The sequence below is a fragment of the Denticeps clupeoides genome, chromosome 12 (assembly GCF_900700375.1).
Source record: "Denticeps clupeoides chromosome 12, fDenClu1.1, whole genome shotgun sequence".
Taxonomy (NCBI): domain Eukaryota; kingdom Metazoa; phylum Chordata; class Actinopteri; order Clupeiformes; family Denticipitidae; genus Denticeps; species Denticeps clupeoides.
Genome location: NC_041718.1, coordinates 5,431,093 through 5,450,145, shown reverse-complemented (window position 1 = coordinate 5,450,145; position 19,053 = coordinate 5,431,093). Strand labels below are relative to the sequence as shown.

At 44.0% G+C, this 19,053-nt stretch overlaps 3 protein-coding genes and 1 pseudogene across 7 annotated transcripts in view; 1 reads left to right on the top strand and 3 right to left on the bottom strand.

Moving 5' to 3' along the window:
* foxp1b (forkhead box P1b) overlaps positions 1-3,903 on the bottom strand; it is a 162,181-nt gene extending 158,278 nt beyond the window's left edge. For 4 of the 5 annotated variants that reach the window (XM_028997782.1, XM_028997778.1, XM_028997780.1 and 1 more), the window contains exon 1: positions 3,533-3,902. The gene's annotated coding sequence lies outside the window, so the exon portion shown is untranslated. Of the gene's footprint in view, positions 1-3,532 lie in introns of all 5 variants that reach the window. The other variant, XM_028997779.1, reaches the window with a different exon arrangement.
* A 4,200-nt stretch (positions 3,904-8,103) lies between these two features.
* LOC114801487 (uncharacterized) lies at positions 8,104-8,245 on the bottom strand (annotated as a pseudogene).
* A 3,591-nt stretch (positions 8,246-11,836) lies between these two features.
* gpr27 (G protein-coupled receptor 27) lies at positions 11,837-14,610 on the top strand. Its single transcript, XM_028998633.1, has one exon. It carries the CDS (start codon positions 12,280-12,282, stop codon positions 13,378-13,380), a length of 1,101 nt encoding a protein of 366 aa, XP_028854466.1. The 5' UTR covers positions 11,837-12,279; the 3' UTR covers positions 13,381-14,610.
* Positions 14,611-16,512: 1,902 nt separating this feature from the next.
* prok2 (prokineticin 2) lies at positions 16,513-18,107 on the bottom strand. The gene is made up of 3 exons (XM_028999091.1): positions 18,006-18,107; positions 16,777-16,902; positions 16,513-16,638 (listed from the first exon to the last, which is right to left on the bottom strand). Exons 1-3 carry the CDS (start codon positions 18,075-18,077, stop codon positions 16,513-16,515), a joined length of 324 nt encoding a protein of 107 aa, XP_028854924.1. The 5' UTR covers positions 18,078-18,107.
* Between the last annotated feature and the right edge of the window lie 946 nt (positions 18,108-19,053).

Genomic DNA, 19,053 nt, shown 5'->3' with positions numbered 1-19,053 from the left:
TGACACCTAATGGGACCCTAAAGGAAATAGATATTTAATAGACTTGTGTCTCTATAGCAACAACAATATTAAAATAGTTGCTGTATTAGTATTAAAATAGGATAAGATAGGAAAAAACGTTGATCACACCTCTCTTATTGTTCCCAATAACAAATTATTTTAGAAATATAAAAGAAGGAATAAGAAATTCATAAGATACCCCCCAGCCTTATCAGTTCATATCACTTTGTGAAAACTGATAAAGTGATTAATGGTAAATGCACAGAAAAAGCCAATTTGCATTTTAAGAAATCATTACTTATTATCAGTGATTTAATTCAAGCATTCCGAAGTAGATGCATGGCAAAGCAGAGCATATGGCATTCCCACTGTGCTTCCTCAAAAATACCCCCGTCTGTTCCACCGTGTGGATGAATCCCTGACCCCTTATCGTTTTCTGCTCTATTGACAATCATAAACTAAAAACATCTACAGTCATTTATATTTCTGAATGAAACACCTTGTGGAGAGGTGAACTGCGATGTAAATCATTTAGAAGTATCAGGGTTCCCTTGGCTCAGATAACCTGGTGTATGAGAGGAGCAGGCAGCACCGAAAAAAAAAAAGAGACAGATTCTCTTTATCGACTGCACACAAACGGATTGGAATTTATCAAAATCTCAGACTTATTTGGAGAATAATTAGCTTAATACATAATGTCACGTACAGACTGAATAAACAGAATTTCTACATAATTAACACGCGTGAACTTATACAGACAGGATGACGGGAGGAGCGCCCAACACAGCATGTTGCGCCCGGCTCAGCCTCGCTCTTCTTCAAAATGACATGCGGCTATCCAGCCACCAGTCACAACCTCACAAAATCTAATTCTGGCCCAATTTTTTTAGCAGCACGCTCGGGATAGCATATGTTATGCTGCGAATGTGTCACCCAGTCAGCGTACACGCAACCCGGTAGTACTCAAATGCATTTGATCTTTTCTGAGGAATGAATCATTTCGCACGCGTTCGCTCACCAAGTAACAATCGCCTGCAAGCATGTGAGCTCTGCAAAAAAAAAAGAAAAGAAAAGTGTGGTGTTGCCGGTGCCGGTGTGGGCAAGTTCAGGCATTAGACATTATTTGATCAGGAAGGCGTGAAATGTTTGTTTCTGTTTTCAGAATGACTTTTTTTTTTTTTTTTTTTTTATACGCCCACGTAACGTTCTTCACCTCTTAAAACGTACAACACAGCAGAACCGTTCCAAACAATACTATTATAACAATACAATAACAGGAACAGAACTACAGCATCCAAAACACGTTTTTAACACAGTTAGATTAGTTAAATTGCGATTAAACGTTACAAGGGCCGACCACGTACAGCCAGATAAGAACCGGTCAGATGAACAGGGATGTTCTGGAAGAAAAACTCAAGCCTCTGTCCACGCCCTCCGACCACTCTCCTCAACCAATAACCTGGCCGCGCTGGTCTTTTCCTCCCTTCCCCTTGTGACCCGCGGGGCTCACAGCGTGGAGCGGCGCGGCGCGGCGCGGAGAGGCGGCAGCTGGATGCGCGGCGCAGCAGCAGCGCGTCGGTGTCACCTGCTATATTACTGACGCATTTACACACGGCTGATACAGTCGCGCAGCAGCCGCCCCGTCTTGCTGTATGAATTACTGTGACAGTGTAGGTCATCTTTAGAGTGTGGAAGGTGCGAGCGATCGTGATGAATAACGTGAAACGGGCGTTGGTCACGTTGGTATGATTCGCGCGTACTCAGTCTGAGGGGAGAGTTAAAAAAAAATAAAAAATACAAACAATATCCCAAAAGTACACACACGTCACACCTACTGTACCACACAGGGCTTAAATTAATCAAACTGACCATGAGAATAATGATCTCTTGTGCACATAGGACACCGCACTTTGGACAACAATTTTTCTTAAATCATGAGTTCCATTTCATTTTAATTTCACAGCAGTGGTTTCTGTAAAGAGTGATGGAATTAAAAGTGGTAATGACAGGATATTCATAACTCATGTACTTCCTAAGCAAGTTTCCATGGGGCGAGAAATCATTGTTTGGTCACCCAACCAAAAGGAAGGAGCATTTGGCATGTCTGTTTCTTACGTTTTATAAAGCCGTGTGCTTTTCCCAGCCCTCATTACGACCATTAGAAGTTGCCTGGGCCCCAGCTGCCATTAAGCTCCGAGCAGAGGGGAAGTTCGGCCCGCGCTTTTAAACCTGGGCCGGCGTTTGTGAAGGTCCATTTCTGCATAAGTGAGCACACAAACCCCGGTGCCTGTTCAAATAATCTGCTGCTCCCTCTCGCTCCCTCTCTCTCTCTCTCTCTCTCTCGCGGCGGGCGGCTCATGACAACAGCCCAGCAGCAGCGCTGTTTGATCTCCGCCGTTTTCCTTAATCTGGGTTGTCAAGGTTCGCTTGTTGGAGGCTGTTTACTTTACTTCTCCTAGGGCACAAAAAAAAGAAAGAAAGAAAGAAAGAAAGAGAAGTGTTTTCTCCCCCTTCAGACCACGACCAATCCACAGGCCGAGGAAAAGCGAGCTCGGCCAGCGCCGGGCGGCAGGCAGGAACGCCTTAAATATTGTGGGATGAGTGAAATACACTAATTCTCCTCTAGTATTATATTATTTGTGAGTTTAGTTCATGTAAAAAAAAAATTAAACGTGCAGGGCTGCACTGCCACAAAATGTAACCTAATACACAACTGGACAAGTGCATCAATATATTCCTTTTTAATGTCACTTGATACGTTCCACACAGATGCATAATTGATTGCTGGTGACATTTCTGTGTACGAGCCGCGCGGAAAACGGATAAAAGTGGAGTGTCGTGTTCGAACAACTTTGCAGCGCTGGATTCGGAGGGCAGTAAATAAAAAACGCGGAGCAGTGAAATGATTATTTCTTATTCTTCTTTTTTTTTTTTTTTTTAATCGTCACCCCTTGGAAGTTTATTGTTTCTTCGCTGGAACCCGCTCGCCGCGCCACGGCGAAGCGACACGCGTGTCCGCCGCCGGTAAAGTGCACGCCGGCGTGGGAGGGGGAGGAAAAGTTTCCCGTCACGTCGAGGGTTAAAAAAAAAAAAAACGCGGCCGCGTTTGCGGTGTTCGTGCGGCGTTCGTGGGTTTGGGGACAGGCACGTGGTGAAAAGTCCCTTCTGGTCCGGCACAAATCTCAGCCCGCAAACTTTTGCCGTCGACGCGTGCGCTTCTCTCGCTTTCCTCGCGTTGTCGTTCTTCTCGTTCATGTTCATCTTTTCTTTTTTTTCTTTTTTTCTTGCTGTTGTTCCGGCGAGCAACAACTTGCTAGCTAGCGAGCTAACTTCCAGAGAAAAAAAGAAGGAAAGTGAGGCGGCGGGTCGCCTGAGTAAAAGCCCCCGGCGGCGGGCCGGGACACCTGACGCCCGCCTCTGCGCGCTCGTAACGCCGCTATTCACCCCCCCGTTCCGCGGCCACGACAAACACGACAACACACAAACTCCGCGCTGCGAAAACGCGAGGAACGCGGCGGCGCGGTCAACTTACCGGAGCGTGGACAGCGGCCGAAGACGGGAGGGGGCGAGACGAAGCTAAATTAAACGTTTCTTGTCTTTTTCTCTTTTTTTCTCTTTTCTTTTTCCGCTCAGAGCGAGAGATGTTCAACTCTGGCCGACATGCGGTTCTTGTGTACCGAGGAAGCGTGCGGCTGGCGCACAGTAAACAATATTACTCCGCTCCGGGGACTAACTTTATCGGCTACCAAACATCCCCGCGCCCCGTTCGCGGACAGCCGCGTTTCCGATAAAAAGAAGAAGAAGAAGAAGAAGAGGTGAGCAAGAAGAGAAAAAAAACGGGAGGAATTCTGCGGCTTCACACCGCCTTCCGCGTCCCTCTCACGTTATTACACTTTAATGCCTCCCCGAAAGAAGAAGAAGAAGGGGGGGGTGTCGCGGATTTGGATGTTTGTTATTTTTTGATGTTCCAAGTCCGTGACGTCACATCCACCTGCTGGGTAAACAACGCTCGTCGCGCACATCTTCTCCGCTGGCTCGTCCGTCGGGGGGGACGTCGAGGCGAGGAGAGGGGACGCGGGCGCGATCTGCGCGATAAGTGAAGCGAGCCTCGTACAAGTGAAAGTGTGACGAGCTAGCGGGCTAATTGGGGCCGAAGCGGGGCAGCCGGCGACACGCGGTCCAATGGAAGCAGGCAAGTTCGGGAGGTGAAAGTTCAGGAGAAGGACAAGCCCATGTGCGAGGGAGACGGAATCACTCGGGAAATGTTCTGCCTGATCCGCAACGTTTCACAGTCGTCGGTGAAATGTGAAGCTGAGCGAAAATAATAATAATAATCATCATCATGTTTTTTATAAGCATTCATGTGTAATATATTTGTAATACACGTATACTTGTATAATAAAAGCTCACAATCTCTGAACGTGTGTGTCAATAAGAGAAAAGTAGCAAAAATAACTAAGTATGTTTATGAGTAAGTGCATGTGTGAGAATGAAATCCAGTGTAGTTTGTATAAACGTGCGTGTTTGGGAATGAATAAATGTGTGTGTGTGTGTGTCCATTTACTCAGTTCCCGCACAGGTTCGAGAATGCGGCGTTTAATCCCTCCGGTAATCGCATTAAAAAACGACAGAACGAGCGTCCTTGATCAAGGTCTGAAAACGCGGCTCATTTCCTAATGAAAGATGGTCAGAGTATCATGGCCGCGTCCACACGGTAGGCGTTATTACTTGGGTATGTAGCGCCACCTCCTGGCCCACAATCAGTATTGAAACGATATCTTTATAGTAATTGTTACAGGTACATCGAAATTAGGTTCCGTCCCTGAGCCGGAGAGGTATCTATAAATACTGTGTAAAAACTGCCTGCTTAATAAAAAACATATACGAATATAATACAAAATATTAAAAGGTGAAGTATAAACCTTATTGCAAAAGAAAAAGAAATTGAGTTGGATGCGATAAAAATTGATCACATGACATTAAGTGCCCTGATGGGTAAAAGCTGTTGTTTAGTCTGTTTGTCCTGGTTTTAATGCTCCAGGATTAATGGCAAAGTCAGTGTGCCAGCGACTTCGCTATAACAACCACACATCTCTACACTTTTAATAGGTTGAATTGTTGATTATAAATGTACTTTGTTTTTTTTTTTTACAAACATTTTGTTGTTTTTCACATTAAAAACTATATTCCATTATTCTTTTAAAATGTTCCCGAGTAATCTTGTGGTGGCTCCTGTCCTGGATATGTTTGGCAGCCACAGGTCAGGTCTTGAATGCGGTCTGCTGGAAACAAGACAAAAATTCCAAGATGTGGAATTAAAGTGACCGGAATGAATGAATGATAATGAGAGTTGACTATGAATTGCTGAAATTCCTGATGTTGGTTAGGAATGATAAAGAAAAACCAAATGTAACCAATTACTGGCGGAAGGTGTGAATTAGCACTGAAAGGCTCAGAAAAAGCCATCATTTGATGCAATGGCTTTGTCTCACGTTAGAAAATGTATTTTAGTCACTTACAGGTAATTGTCAATAAAAACACAAATGACACGATTATTGGAAATGATTGGAAACAGAAGCAGGATGTTAAGAAAGTTAAATGTAAGTAACTGGAGTTTGTACCAGTACCATGGAACTGGGATATTTGTAAATGGACATGATCTTATCCCAAACGTAAAATGTTGGAGGAGGCCGTAAGAGAACATGAGTACATGACATCATACTCCACTGCATGTACTTTACTTTGTTTTTTTGGAGTTTGTTCATCATAGAGGCCAAGAATTGTGAATGATTGTATACAAAAATACTGGTAGTCAAAAGAAGCATTCGTCACTAATGGTTCTGAAGCGGTTCTTAAAAGAGCAGCCTTATTCAAGGTAAACAACTTCTTAAAATGTACTACTACAGACACATCACTTTACATTCATGCCCATTAACTGATGACACATTGTTACTGATTGCATTGTGTAGCTGTAACTTTCTTTTATCATGCTCTCGAGCACATCACGTAAAGAGAGTGACATATGGTGGCAAGGGACGCCAATGTCAAATGTTCTCATTATAAAAAGTTAACGACACAAATTATTTGGCCTGCAGGCACTGAGGCATGGAGCATCAATCATGATTGTGCAAGGACCCGTTTGAGTGATGCCTTCCACTTGGCATGAGAGAGAGGTACACAGGTGTGGCATGAGACCAGGTCAGGTGACAAATTACAGTGACAAACAACAATCAAAGGCACTTTGTGTCACCGAATGTGTCTTGGAAAAATCAATTATTTCTACATAAATATATTGAGATGAAGATACTGGGGGAAAAAGTCTGCTTTTTATCAGTCGGATGACCAGTCCATGTGTAACGCTGCAATAATCTATCGTGGATAATCGCACAAAAGTGTTTTTGTCTGGTTTGTTTTGACGTCTTGTTGGAGCGCTGACAACTGATGCACCACGGGGTTGGCCTTGGCATGATAGAGTGCCACTTTAAAACAAATTAATTGAGGATTACTATCGGTTACGTAATACCCTCTCCATATGCACTCATGCACACAACAAAGTAATTAGCTTTCTGGTAATTAGGTAATTAAGCAAATGAAAAGAATCTACTTTCCATTTCCAAGGGGAGCGGCATTCAAATGGTGTTCTCCCCGGCTGCTGCGGGCACGGAGAGCTGTAGAGAAACAAAAGGCTGCCAGTGTATCACATGCTTCTGTCTGTTCCCTTACAAATCCTACACATAAAACACAACATCACATCAGATACTTCCCAGCTTTATATGATCCTCCTACAGTAGCCCGGCAACCCACAGCTTGCTGGTGTTGGGTACATTACAAAGCGGTGCCTGAATATGCTGTTATGGTGGGATACATCTTTGTAAATTTCATTATTATTTCAGACTTTAGTCTTCAGTTACCATTGCTTATTATCTATCAGTGCGGTCTCCTCGTTTGGGGAGAGATTTGTTCTGCCAACTTTAAACTAAAGCAGAGTTAGGTCCTCCTCCAGAGTTGTCACAGAACAAAATGATCCCTGTTGGCACAATAACACTCATCAAGAAGAACTTCTTCTGCCTGCCATCGCTGTCAATTATGTGTCTGTGTATCTCACTTGGAGAGGTTTTTCAGTTCAGTGGATTTCAAATTGGAAAACGTAGAGCAGGACACGTTTTCACTGGAGTTGCACCAGCCAGAGAGGAACCAGGACAAGTTGTGCCAACCAATGTGCAACATAAGAGCAATACAAAATCCACAAAAATGTCTCATTATAAAGACATCTTATTACTATAAGGAGTATAGATTAAATGAAAAAGAAGGATTAAAAATAACATGGAAACAGGGAAAGAAACAGGGGATGTCCGTGCGTTCTTTTTCCTGAGTGAAAATGTGTTGGAAGACCATCTTGTTCACCTTGCATATCAAGTGCACCTCAAACTCATGGCTGTCATTGTAATAAGCAGATACATTCTTTCCTTGCAGAGAGGATTACTGTAATTATTTGGCCAGACAAATAAAGTGGAGTTGGTCAGTGCTGTCAAGCTGCAAATTCAAGAATCTGTGTACTGCAATGATTAGTGCAGGAGTGGAATTTGGCCATTTGGCCTCTTGGACAGTCTATTGCCAGAATCTCTTTAAGAAGTGGTAAACTGAGGACTGGAGTTCAGTACTAGGGTGTTAGATAGAGCACAAGGCAGAGTCCGTGACACCTCACCTGCATGTCTTGTGCATGCCGAGGGGTCGCAGAGGGGTTATTTCGGCTCAACTAAACAAATATTCGGCATCAGCCACGCCTAACCATCTCAGAATTATCACAAGGGGGGAGTAAAAAGTAACCTCTGCCATGTTTTAAAAAAGTGACCACTGCTCGGGTTTAATCTGCTGAATCAGTGACATTTCTGGATGCTCATCAATTTGAAGTTTAAGAAAAAGTACGAAAATCCCCATTCTGTGTTTTATGTATTGTAAAGGAACACTACAACTTTCTGAAAGTGATGTGATTGTGAAACACAGCACTCTGCTTTTAACCATCACCCTTGGTGAGCAGTGGGCGGCCATGACAGGCGCCCGGGGAGCAGCGTGTGGGGACCTCAGTGGCATCTTGGCGGATCGGAATTTGAACCAGCAATTATGCAGTCGAGATTCCCACATTTGGGGAATTCGCAGGGGTCGGCACAGCCGGAGTGCAATGGCTGAGCCCCGCCCTGGGTGAACCGCCTTCTTGATCACAGCATCTCACCTGCCAGGTAAGTAACTTTCATGTGGGCCTGTGTCCGGGCACTGAGGTGGAATTTCATGATGGTTGTGCACACCTCTTTATAGATTACAGAAAGAGAAAGTGAAGTTACTGTGTTGGAAGTAATGAATTGATGGTCACATTGGGTGACCTTTCTTACAGTACCAACAGGGATGTATCCTTCAGAATATAAGTCTGGCAGACACAAGTTGGTCTTCAGCGTGGACTTGAGCTATGAAGTAATACAGTTGGGTCCATGCTAGAAATCAAATGAACAAGGCTAAAATCTGTTAGGTGTTAGTATAACAAATATTCAGGCATCTATCAAATTTAAATCTAATTTAATTTTCATTTCTGGATCTACAGTGCTTTTTCTAAATTACCCTAATGCTTTGAACTTTAAATTCCATATCAAATAGTAGTCGTGTCTGTCATTCCAGAATGGTGAGAAGCAGATTCCATTGTTACAGACAAGCTTCTCTGGGCAGTCAGATAAAGGGGTTTTTATCTAACAAATGCTCTGGATGCTTTTGGAAGTCACCATTCAGATAATCACTATGCTCCTGCTCTGGAAATCCACAGCAAACAAGACTGGGGAAGAAAACGCAAAGATCGTCTTTCACTAGAAGCTTGTGTCACACGTTAATGCGTACATTTGCAGATTTCCCACGGATGTTCTACAGTTCCTGTTTTTTGTCATTATTTTCGTTCTTTTTATACAGCAAGTCCCTACAGCAAGTTTCCAGTGTGAGTGAACCAGGTTCAGGTCAAGTTTACCCTCCGCACTGAACACAGGCCCCACCTCTACTCATTGCCCAGAAGACGTAACCATAGCAACAACGAAAGCGCGAGACAACACAACCCCTACTGAACCCCTTAACATTTCAGGAATCTGCACAACAGGCTGCCTCTTTCTACTATGCAATGCATTTATTGTAACGAAATGAGTGGAGTAACTATATGGATCAGTGAATGAGTGTCTGAAGCTTGAATTATCAAATTTTACCGTGGAAGAATTTTCTTTGCAGTTAAACTGTTCAGCAAAGAAATGGGTAAACGCTGTTTTCTGGGTAGCAACACATACATGCAACTTTTACACCTAAAAACACTTCTCAATTCATCTTAACAATTTTCTTTTATAATTACTGATTTCATTATTATGACATCCTTATAGAATTATGTCTCAAAATATGTATATTAAAAACTTTAACAAGAGATACATACCTGATAATAGCAAGGGGTTCTTTGCCAGAATAATTATTATAGGTAATGTTTGTTGTTATAAGAAGCGGTGAGTAGATTTTTGTTACAATAAGGTTTTGTCACAACCAAAATCGTTATATATTATGCTGCAATATATATAATGCTTCATATGATTATGCAGCCATAAGAAGAGAATTTGTCATAACAAAGCACTATTCTTCATGTATGTATAACATATAAACGCAATAAAATGTGAACCCGTGTGAACCATACTGGATCACTTGCATGCTCAAGTGCATGCTGAAGACCAGCTTTCCATGGATGTCATGATGTACTTAAATGCAATGAGATTTGGAGTCATAGTTTCTCCCAGTTTGAAGGTGTGTAACCTGTCCCTAAAGCAGCTTTAAAGTTCTCTCACTGCCATGTCCGTCTCTTCTGGAAATTGAGTTTAGACCTGGTCCAAAAAAAAAATCCTCAGCCAACCACAAGAGGGTGAAGAAGAAAGCTGACAGAACCCATTATATTAATTTCATCCATTTGATGTTCTAAACTGGATGGGAGACGATAAGATGCCAGAACATCTTGATGCATATTCTTCACTATTGATCTGCAGCATAGTCAATAGAATGAAATCACTGTTATATAATAAACACATTTTATGATTTTACATGCATAATCATTAGCTATTTGTAATGTATGGAACACTTATAACAAATGGTTATAGACAACATTTCATTTATATTCATTCAGAATTAATCAATTTTGTGACATTTCCACCATGATTTATAAAACTTTCTATCTAGCACTGCAGCATCAAGGTGAGACACTAGTTCTGATGTTTTGTTTGTTTGTGTTTTGGTATAATTTTGAACTAATTTTTAAAATGTAAGTAGTGCAAGAGAATCTCATGCCAAATTTGAGCAAGAACTAGAAATCTGTGATTAAAAAATAAGGTAGACGACACCGGCAGGGCTGTTACAGTCCTGGACATGAAGGTGGAGTTGAGTTTTTAAATGATCTGCTTTACTCATTGCGTTGCCAGATGTAGGTAGGTAGTCTGGTTCCTTAACCAACCAGTAAGAATCTTGTGGTCTGCAGCCAATTCATTGAACTCCCTTTTCAACGTATGGAAGGTCACGGCACCAAATGATTATTGGAAACAGGGATTAAAGAACAAGAGAAACTGTCACCCTCCGTCATTGCAAAGCCTTGGGGCAGTAAATTGGTAGCTATTGTGAAGGAGCAGTGTGATGGGCCAATGGTGGCCTAGTGGTTAAGGAAGCGGCCCCGTAATCAGAAGGCTGCTGGTTCGAATGCCGTTATGCCAAGGTGCCACTGAGCAAAGCACCGTCCCCACACACTGCTCCCCGGGTGCCTTTCATGGCTGCCCACTGCTCACCAAGGGTGATGGTTAAAAGCAGAGGACACATTTTGCTGTGCTGCAGTGTATCACAATCACTTCACTGTCACTTGATGTGACGCAACCTTTGTTACCTGCTAGGCCACCAGTGCACCTTCAAAGTGTCTTTAAGAGAAACTCCTGTTTATCTTTGCAAAGTTCAATAAATAAAATGTTGGTATTTTATTTGAATGTTTACAACAGCAATATTAAAAGTTTCTATCGACTTGTAAGTGTGTCTTCATACTGAGAAATGCAGCCTGATGTATTTGCACATCCTCACCAGTAGATGTCAGTAATCTGGCACGTTTTCTTTCCAATGTGGCGGATCCACGAAGTTTCACTAATTTGACACCGATTTAATTCAAATCGGTGCATTTTACTAAATAGTAGTGCATAGTGCATTTTACTAAAACTGTGCACAATACTATGAGAAGAATTTTGCGTTAAAAAATCCTCTAAAATATACTTTGACTATTTCTCTCACACGTGCATCCGAAACAGGGTCACAGTAGGAGGCAACTTGTATCTACAAAAATGTTTTTTATGGAACTCTCCAAAGTCTCTTACATTTACGGCATTTACCAGACGCCCTTATCCAGAGCGACTTACAAACAGTAGTTACAGGGACAGTCCCCCCCCTGGAGACACTCAGGTTTAAGTGTCTTGCTCAGGGACACGATGGTAGTAAGCGGGGTTTGAACCTGGGTCTCCTGGTTCATAGGCGAGTGTTTTACCCACTAGGCTACTACCACCCATCTACAAATGAAATCCTGAGATTTGTATCCAAGCACCTTGAATTAAAACAAATCCTGGCGATTCGTGGAAACTGTGGAAATTACGTGACAGCAGTGCTGAAATTAAATCCTGATGCGCCGGTCCAACAAATCCTCTAGCGTCCGATTTTCAGATCGCCCAGGTTTGATGGAAAGGGGCGTGGCTTCGCCGTCCTCGGTGGACACGCCCCCCAGCTTTTCGACCCATGGAACATTTCCGACTTTTTATACGTTCATTATCAGTGACATCTCCTCGTGGTGTCATTTTGGTACTTTTTCTTTCCCCACGACAGGTTTATGTTGAGCAGGATGTGCAGAAATGGTCGCCTGCGCCTTTAAACGTTCGCCGGGACGCGTCCTCGCCGAAGCCGAACCTACGCGCGGGGCGGAGATCCGGGGTATCTTCTGCGTCTGAAGCCCGTTTCTACGTCGCGACGGTGTCGTTTTTATTTCTCGGAGGGCTGCGGGATGAAGCCACGTCTCCGCGCCTCGATCTCCCGCTGACGGCCTGCCGAGGCGGAATACGTGACGTTTCCTCGACATGAAGAACAGCGACGCGGTGACGCCGCCGCTCTTATTTCGGGCCACGCGAGGGGACGCGCGCGATGTCGCCTTTCCGCCGGTGGCGCGTCGTGATGGAGACCGCGGGTCCCTCTAACGTCGGATGACAGATGGCGAACGCGAGCGACCTGTCGCTCCAGAACCACGCCGTCGCCGCCTCGGCGGCCAAGCTGGCGTCCCTGGGGCTCATCATGTGCGTCAGCCTCGTGGGGAACGTGTCGCTGTCGCTGCTGGTGCTCAGGGACAGCACCCTGCGCAGGGCGCCCTACTACTTCCTGCTGGACCTGTGCGTGGCGGACGCGGTGCGCACGGCGGTCTGCTTCCCCTTCGTGCTGCTCTCCGTGGGCCGCGGCTCGGCGTGGGGCTACGGCGCGGCGAGCTGCAAGGTCGTGGCGTTCATGGCGGTGCTCTTCTGCTTCCACGTCGCCTTCCTGCTCTTCTGCGTCAGCGTGACGAGGTACATGGCGATCGCGCACCACAGGTTCTACTCCAAGCGCATGACGCCGTGGACGTGCGTGGCGGTGATCTGCATGGTGTGGACGCTGTCGGTCGCCATGGCCTTCCCGCCCGTCTTCGACGTGGGCACCTACAAGTTCATCCGCGAGGAGGAGCAGTGCATCTTTGAGCACCGCTACGTGAAGGCCAACGACACGCTGGGCTTCATGCTGATGCTGGCCGTCATCGTGGGCACCACGCACGTGGTCTACGTCAAGATGCTGTGCTTCGTGTACGGCCACCGCAAGATGAAGCCGGCTCAGCTGGTCCCGGCGATCAGCCAGAACTGGACTTTTCACGGGCCGGGCGCCACGGGCCAGGCGGCCGCCAACTGGATCGCGGGCTTCGGACGCGGGCCCACCCCGCCCACGCTGGTGGGCATCAGGCAGGCCACGCACAACGCCAACCGCAGGCTGCTGGTGTTGGACGAGTTCAAAATGGAGAAGCGCATCGGGAAGATGTTCTACATGCTCACCCTGACCTTCCTCTTGCTCTGGTCTCCTTACATCGTGTCCTGCTACCTGCGCGTCTTCGTGAAGGGCGGCATGGTCCCGCAGGTCTACCTGACCGCCGCCGTGTGGATGACGTTCGCCCAGGCCGGGGCGAACCCCATCATCTGCTTCATCTTCAACAAGGAGCTGAGGGTGCGCTTCAGGGCCTGCTTTCATTGCTGTCCCGCCACGCAAACCCCCATGGAGCCGTACTGCGTCATATGAGGGCCCAGGGGGCCCTAAAACCTGCCGCGAGATAGGCCATTCAAATTCATAATCATCGTCATAGTATTACCATGCACATGATAACTCTTAACAATTACGTTACCATTACATTATTATTATTATTATTATTATTAAAACCAAACACAATAGTGCCATGCACATGATGGTCTAACACATACAGCGGCACTGTATGTGCACACAATTGCGGTATTATTACAGTATTATTATTATTATAACCTCACACTATACTACCATGTACATAGTATAACATATTGTTGCACGTACAGGTACACTGTAACAGCAGCCTGTAAAATAACATGTTGCCATTATCATTAGTCTCATTATTATGATGATTATTATTCGCAATGGTAATACCGAATACGGAAATATTGGGCGTAAAGTCCAGAAGGCGCGTACAGTCCTCTGGGCTACACGTTTAGCAGCCGCGCTAGCTCTGCTCAGCAGCTAGCAGCAGGCTAACGTTGGTCTATTGCTAAAAACATACGGCAGGTGTGAAGTTGCTCAGTATTGTTTGGATGTAGCGCTGTACAGTATGTGGGTGAGTATGTGGAACATGACCTGGCTTGCTAGCAAAAAATACAGACATATTTTTGAGGCAATAAGGCTATGTTATGTTATGAAGCAAATTTTTATTACAGGCCGTCGTTCTAAAAAAATTTGGCAACGTAACCATGACAACAGGTGCAGTGACCCAAGCGGAAAGGTCAGACATGCTGCCCCCACCGATTCAGGCTAAATCAGGAAGAACCAGCAACTATGAGAAATGAAATGAACGTACAGGCTCCTTTTTCACTCCTCATCTTTGCTCTTTTCCCCACCTCCTTCGCCCTTTCATGTACACTTTGGGTAATTAAAAGAACGGCCTGCACACCCGAGAACCCCGCTGCGGCGACATGGTCCGTTTTGAGCTGTTGGCTGAACGCGGCTGTGCGTTGAAATGTAAATGATGTAAATCTGTTTAGCTTTTGTTCATTCTTACCGGTACTATATTTGATAAGCTCTGCGTAGACATGTTGGTGATGTCGAAACATCTGCCCTTTTCCCAATGAAACATATCACACGAAGAAACGTGGAGGAAATCCCAACACATCCCCTTTATTACTGAGAGGCATCGTTTTCTATGAGCAAGACTCAATTGACACAGAGGGCCGATGTCACAGAGATGTTTGCAACGTTTGTACTTAAAATGAAATAAACCACAATTGATTACTATTGGCCCGTGATTGCATTGGTCAGAATGAGTAGTGTTACTGCTCTGCAGTTATTGATGAGGTCATGCTGGGCCACAAGTTGTGGTGCAGTGCGCAGGACAAGGGCGAGCTTTGCTCCGTTCTTGGAAGAGGAGGCGCTCCAACGCTCTCCGTGGGCGTAATCCAGCCTTTTAATCCGCGGCGTAATTCTTCAGAGAATCGGGATGGTTTTGGGTGCTTGGACGACTCCCGCTAGGTCTTCTCCATTCGCGTACCCTCCATTCGTTTTGGAAACTGCCATGTGTAAATATGTGGACTTTTCAGGAATTCCGTCGCCGCCAAGATACAACACAAAATGCACGATCATGCGCTACAGTCATATTTATTCATAATACATTACATTAATATAGCAATTATTTTTTAAACTTTTGTCACGGGACATTTCTCAACCTTGAGAATCCACGGCATATTTTGTGCTCACTAGGTTTTTCAGGCAGAAAGCGAAGTCCCTTGTGAAATCAAGTGAAATTGTACTTGTTTTGAGTAAAAACGTATAGACGCTGGAATCCCCGGTGAAACGGGGAAGCAGAGAAACACAGCATTAGCGCATTTCGGGAATCAAGCCGTTACTACCGTATGAAGATACAGAGATTAGAAGACTTACACAGGGTTGCACATTAATAATTTGCATACTACTCATACTTTGTGATTCTGCTTAATGACTTTTGACAGGACCACAGCTCATTCATTTATACACACAACAAAATTGCAGTACAATTTGATTTTGATTTCATGACTGATGTTCATCTTTTTTCCTTTTTTTACTCTTTTCATTGAATTGTTTGTGGGCTTTAACGTAATAGTTAAAGGGGTGGTAGTAGCTTAGTGGGTATAAAACTCGCCAGAAGACCACAAAGTCACAGGTTCAAACCCCACTTACTACCATTGTGTCCCTGAGTGAGACACTTAACCCTGAGTGTCTCCAGGGGGGAACTGTCCCTGTAACTACTGATTGTAAGTTGCTCTGGGTACGGATGTCTGATAAATGCCACAAATGTAAATGTAAAGGAACATTTGTCTCAAAATCAGAATTTTGGCATATGTATGTGTTCCATACACACTACCCGTGACCTTCAGACTGAACCCTTCTCTGGTAATGAAGGTGAATCACTGATTACTCCACTTCAGTTTGCATATCAGTCTGATCTCCTGAACACTGAAAACCCTTAACGCCACAGATTCCCGATTGCAGACTTCTTCTCAGCATTGCAGCCACATCTTCTGACTCATCACCCACTTTCACATTGATGGTAAACTCACCAAGCGGTCACAGAGAGTGTTGGTAAAAACATCTTTTGTCCCATCCTCTTCACCTCCCCTCCACCTCGTTTAACACCAATAATTCTAGGTCTGCTCAATCTAATTGCCAGATGGTCTTGGCTGGTTCCTCCAGTCTTTGTTCTCTGGTCCTGTGCAGTGGTATTGTACAGCTTGAGATGGTGTGAGAACTCCAGCCTTCACCATATGTGTCTTCTCTGAAAGCTGAGGTCGTTTGTGGTCAGCAAGGCCATTCTCACCACATTCCATGATTGCATTATTCAACCCTGCTGGAGAACATTTATCATGATTCTAACATTCATAACCGAGAGTTAAATTAGCACACAATGGAACTCACACGCTAATAACACTGTGTAATTTATTAAGAAATTACCAAATAATATCACAATGTCAGAAAAGCTGAATTCATTCACCATGTTATAAAATTATGAAAGCATTTTCCAGTCTGTGACTGCAGCATGGTAGCAGTTAAATTACAAAACAAGGATAAAAACAACTCAGTCAATTCATCTGGAGATGGTCAATAAGTTATAATAAGTTATAAATAAGGCAAAGTAATATTACATTGTTTTATATGTAATGCTCAAACATAATTATATTCGTATTCCAGTGGGGGCAAGCATTTTGAATTGCCATCTTTCGTAGCAATGCAGGCCAAATTGGGCAGACAGGGGCAGGTGTGATGAAGACGTTTCCCAAAGAACGGAACCTGCAGAAACAGAAGACCAGGGCAAGCGTGAGTTGTAATGGAACGTGGGCGCCACAGTCAGCTTGTAGCTGGGGTGCATGTGGTCAAAATAATGAGCGGCTGAGGGAGAGGTGGATTTAATGAGGGCAGCGGGCTGACCTTATGGCTCATGGGGTGACACTCTTCCCCTTCGTGACCCATAGGAATGCACATCCGCAGACTCCGGATCCACAGGCTAACAGCGCAGCACATCCCCACGCCACACTGAGAGTCTTTCTCACATGCCTGCACACACCGAGCACATGCATATTTAATAAAAAATGTAATAAAACGACACACACAGCTGTATTTGAGCTAACACAAGACCCACAGCCAGAACCTGAAAAGGAAATTCACTGTAAAACATGAGGAGGAGAGGAAAATGAATCGCTTGGATGTGGAGGTAGTAACGACAGGCTCATGGAGGTGATTATATATTGATGAGGGGAACAGGAAGCCATTGCTGCAGGTGGCAGGAATAACTTTTCTCACTTTGTTTGAGGGGCTGTCAGGGGCGGGAATGAGGGAGCTGATTCAGTGTGACAGGCTCTGAGGAGAACACCTTCCTCTGGGTTTCAAGGTCCTGCTCCTCTCCCTCAAACCCCATTAGAGTCTCCTCGTCACTCCTGCCGCCTGACGGCACATCCTCAACACCACTACACGGCCAAATTCGCGGCAGCCATAAAATTAATTCATTTTCCTGCTGTTGCCCTGTGGACATTTTACGTCATATTTTAAATAACCACATGATAATATGCAGGCTAATCAATTTTATAATAGAGTTCATTAATAGCCAGAACGATTAGTCCAAACTGTCATTCATGGTTTTCAAATTATAATATAACATTTTTGCTAAAAGTCTGTTTCTGTTCCATTAATTAAATTGAAAAAGAAAAAAAGCTATTTTTCCATTAGACACCACATAACAAAAACCTTGATGCATTACAATTCAGTGTTTCATTTGTATAAAGCTTTTTATAAATGTACAAAAACCATTCATTTTTCTTACAAACTGAGGTACTGATTAAGATTTTTTGCACACTTTTGTTTACATATGTTTCAGAAAATACCAAAGGAATAATAAATCAGGCATGTTCATTGAATGAGAACTGAGACAGTGTGGTTATGTAATTCCTTCAATTACACAAATTAAATATTTTCACATGGAAATACATTAGCATTTTTCAGTCTGAACCTAATAGATGCTGTTTCTTTTTTGTTTCCTCTTTATGAAATGTAATATAAGCAGAATATAACAATTTTCTAAGTTTTCATGGAGTTAACTTTCAATACACAGACTGATGTTTATTAGCCTGTATAAATCACTTGCTGTATGGTTGGCAACTTACCCCTGTAATAACGGCTGAAGATCCTTGTGCAACCAAGAGAGCGAAGAAGATGAGGGAGAAGCTGAGCTTCATGCTGACTGAAAGATTTTCAGAGAATGTCCAATGACTGTCCAGCAGTGGTGTATTCTGATGCTGCTTAATATGCATGTATGTGTGTGTGTGTGTGTGTGTGTGTGTGTGTACCTGAGGACACAGAAATGTAGCTGTCCTCCAGGTTTTTGTGCTCTGAGCTCAGCCCGCCATTCAGACCTTAAATGAGTCACTCATACTAGAATCGGCTGACAGAAGGGGAGGAATTGGGCAGAAAAAAACTCAAGGTAATCCTTCACACAACCAGCCCACTGTACTTACCACACTACTCACTATACTTATATTCTCAGCCTTTCACATTTATTTAATTGTTTCACCATATTTACATTGTAAATAATAAAATGTTGTATTTTATTTCTTTATTTTCATATATACTGGGAATTAACTTTAATTAAGTATAAGTTCTATTAAACATTTGACTGCACAGTGTGGTGTCCAACAGAATGTACAGCAATACCTTGACTACTGGGTCAAGTATTTAGTTTATCACTTAAAAAAAACATGAATATTTGGAGAGAATAAGCAAAAAGTTCACTATTTCATCAATGCCATGTGAGATTTTTAACAGCAGAACTGTCCTTGAATCATAAGCACAAAAGTTCAAGATCAAAAACATGCAATGAAACATTCTTTTCATGGTGTTAAAAAGGCAGAAAAAAAATTTGTCCTTTACTGATTCTGGCCTGGGGACCCAGAGTCGTCATAATTTGAAGGCCTTGGAAAATTGGTGCATGAATGAGTGGATGACGTTCCTAGTCATTCATTCCCTCAGTGAGGGTGAGGTGATCTCGGTTTGGTGGTGGATAAGCAAGGCCCACGCCTCCAGCGAGCCAGGGGAGTGGAACCAGAGGGCAGCAAAGTTGAGGTAGATGGTTGGCGTCTCACCCGCCCCCGTCTTCCTCCCCACATTCCTGGTAATGCGAGCCTCTTATTGGACAGAAGGGTCCCAGGGAGAAGA